Below are 2,998 nucleotides of genomic sequence, written 5' to 3'. Positions count from 1 at the left end.
AAGGCAGCCCGGTGGTGACGCAGCAGCAGAGCTCGGCGAAGACGATGAAGCAGCAGCCCACGATCCTGGGCAAGGAGGTGGTGGTCAAGGACGAGATCATCATCCGCAACTGCATCGTGCTGCCGCACAAGGACCTGAAGAACAGCCAGGCCTGCGAAATCGTGATGTAAAACAGTCAAGAGGGAGGAGGGGGGGATGTGTGTGGCGTCGATTGTTCGACCATCTAGTTTATTGAAAGTTTCATCTCTATACATAAATATATATAAATTATAATGCTGCGAAATAGAGGGGGTACAACTGAATTTGTATCACAAAGTCTACAGAGAAATATAAATGGGTAAAAAGCTCTATAGCAAGGGGAGGTGGAAATGGGAGAAAGTATATCAGAGGAACAATAATCTACACTACTCGCTGGAATTGTACAATGTATTATCCGCATTAGTTCTTCTTTTTCTTCAATTCCTTCAGCAATTCCTGTACAATCTCTTCCCGGTGCTGTCTTAGCATTCCCTCCAGCTCCTCTTTCCCCAGCGTCTTTTCCTCCTGGGCGGCAGCGGCTACGGGAGAGGTCTTGGTGAATTCGGATTCGGCCTGCTGTTTGAGATAATGGGCCAGCTTTTTCGAGGTCTCGAGTACACGAGAGAGCTCACCAAGAGTGATTTTGGCTCGAGAGGGGGTGGTATTGCTCTTGACAGGTGCGGGAGACATGGGGGCTGATTCGATGGGCATGGTTGTCTTGCTTGGCAGGGCCCTCTCTCCATCGGCCGATGGAGAAGAGGATTCTCTGTCGGCAGTTTGCGAAACAGGGGGAGAGGGAGGTCGGTATACCTGCTGCCGGATCGCATCACCATAAAACGAATTGGTGAGGACATTTTCTGGATCTACCCCATGCAGAACGCTCGCCCACCGAACATGGCGAATATGTCTCAGATTAAGAGTGGGGCGAAGGGATTGTGAGAGCAGCATTAGCGAATTATATGAGATATATAAGTATGGGACGAAAGCGATGATGGATTCAAGCCGTATTATATAATGCAAGACGAAAGTAGCTAACCTCAATCATCATACTGCAGCCCTTCGATTGGTTCACTCCGACCAGAAATTAACACTCTATTTAGGGGGGGATAGGGGGGGGATATTGGTATATTGGATGTGGAGATATTGGAGTTGGGCCATTTGGAATCGTGACGTTCCAATATAGAATCGGACACTCGTGGTGTGATATGGTGGCAAACTAAGAAATAAATAAATGCATTCAGTCCTTTTACAAAAGCAACCGGCTACCTCATATAACATCAGCGAGTTAGTTCGAGCGGGTGTGTTTTTCTGCCACCATGAAATTAGGCCAAGAATTATATTCGAAATGTCGAAACCCAGAGGTGCTATCCGCCTGATTCTACTCTTTATTTTCATCTTTGTGCCTGTTCTTGCTCGGCCACTCGCTCCGGCCAGGCTCAGCTTAAAAGAAAGGGAGGTTTCCGAAGCTTTCCAAAACTGCAAAGGTGAAACTTGCTACGGGAGCTGCCGGGGTTGCGACTGCTCCCCCCAAAGCTGGACTCTCGAATGCTACCCACACTGTTGCCTAAGTGGCCAGACAAGGGGCTCTGGTACGTCAGAGTCAGCGGAGACGGAGGCGCAGGAGGGGATGGATGCGAAGGCGTTCAGACAGAGTAGTTGGCCGCAGCGACCCGACTCAGGTTATTATGGTAACCGATAGAGACTTGACTTAGTCACACCTTAGCAATGCGCTCCAAACACTCACCACGATGCCCCAATAGAATACCCTCCCATCACACCCGCCCGCGGGATATTTGGCTCGCTCCTCATCCTCATCGGCCTCTATCTGCTCTTTGCCTCTACCTACTATTACCGTGTCACCTATTCTCTCATCACCCTCATGCTTGCCACCACTTTATCCTACATCGCCTTGGCTAATGCTGAGCCGCCGTGGGGATACGAGAACAGACATGTGGTCTACATGGCTGTACCGCTGACGGCTGGCATGTTGGGTGCCGGGGGAGGCGCTTTCCTCGGTCGCATGGGCCCCTATGTCGCAGGGGGGGCCGGCGGGATGTCCATGGGGGTGCACCTTCTAAGCTGGAACGAGCATCACGTCATCTACAATGTAAGTGAGCGGCAAAGTTCATCGGCCACTCTTCTGCCCCCATGGGAGCGATACTGACAAATTGCTTTCGAATTTCTACCCTACAATAGGAGATGGCCCGCTATTTTGTGCTGGCCTTCTTTGTCGTAGTCGGGGTGTTCCTCGCTGGTTCAATGCAGGGCCATGCGGTTATTCTCTCGCTCGCATTCATGGGGGCCATGTGCGTCATGCTTGGAGTCGATTATTTCACCAACGCGGGGATGCAGAGAGCCGTGATCGATCTGGTTGACCGCAACGTGCTCCACGCGGTGGAATACAGTCCCAGCTGGCGGATGTACGTTGAGCTTGTAAGCGTGCTGGTCCTGTTTCTAATGGGGGCCGCGGTAACGCACCGCGTCAGTCGCAGGAGGAAGTTCGTAGGCGCCGATAACGCAGACGATGACTTCAGTGACGAGCTTGGGGATACGGCCGACAAGAAAGAGGAGGGAGAAGTGGAGGAGAAGGGTGACGGCGAGAAGAAGGAATAATATCTCCGCAATCTATCCAACACATGTCTATGAATACGTTCTATAATATTAGCTGGTGCAACATGGCTGTTGATTTTATTTCAACTTTGACATTACAACAATGATTTGAAAAAAAAAAAACGAAGAAACAAAAATAAAAAAAGATAGCTGGCACAAGTGCACAATCTGAAGAGGAAGAAATACATTAGCTACACGAGATTATATTTATTTACATAAGATGCCAGGAGCAGGATCCCCTCAGTTCAAGAGGTTGTGGATCTTTAGCGGCGACTTGAGGCTTTCCCCGCTGCCCCTTGACTCCTGTTTCTGATCTAGGATCTGCTGCTGCTCGCAGGTGACGGCGATCCCGCCGGGGAGAGCGCTCACA

General features: G+C 50.4%; 2 protein-coding genes across 2 annotated transcripts; one reads left to right on the top strand and one right to left on the bottom strand.

Annotated features, from left to right (window-relative positions):
• Positions 1-438: 438 nt before the first annotated feature.
• VTP21DRAFT_8109 (uncharacterized protein) lies at positions 439-966 on the bottom strand (the record flags this gene model as incomplete). The annotated part of the gene is made up of 1 exon (XM_069398924.1): positions 439-966. One exon carries the CDS (start codon positions 964-966, stop codon positions 439-441), a length of 528 nt encoding a protein of 175 aa, XP_069245972.1.
• A 397-nt stretch (positions 967-1,363) lies between these two features.
• On the top strand, positions 1,364-2,631 carry VTP21DRAFT_8108 (uncharacterized protein; the record flags this gene model as incomplete). Its single annotated transcript, XM_069398923.1, has 3 exons — positions 1,364-1,706; positions 1,779-2,125; positions 2,215-2,631. 3 exons carry the CDS (start codon positions 1,364-1,366, stop codon positions 2,629-2,631), a joined length of 1,107 nt encoding a protein of 368 aa, XP_069245971.1.
• Positions 2,632-2,998: the final 367 nt, after the last annotated feature.

This window comes from Calcarisporiella thermophila (genome assembly GCF_041956535.1).
Source record: "Calcarisporiella thermophila strain CBS 279.70 unplaced genomic scaffold VTP21scaffold_36, whole genome shotgun sequence".
Lineage (NCBI taxonomy): Eukaryota > Fungi > Calcarisporiellomycota > Calcarisporiellomycetes > Calcarisporiellales > Calcarisporiellaceae > Calcarisporiella > Calcarisporiella thermophila.
Note: the sequence above shows the minus strand (reverse complement) of the source record. Positions and strands in the feature narration are given on the sequence as shown.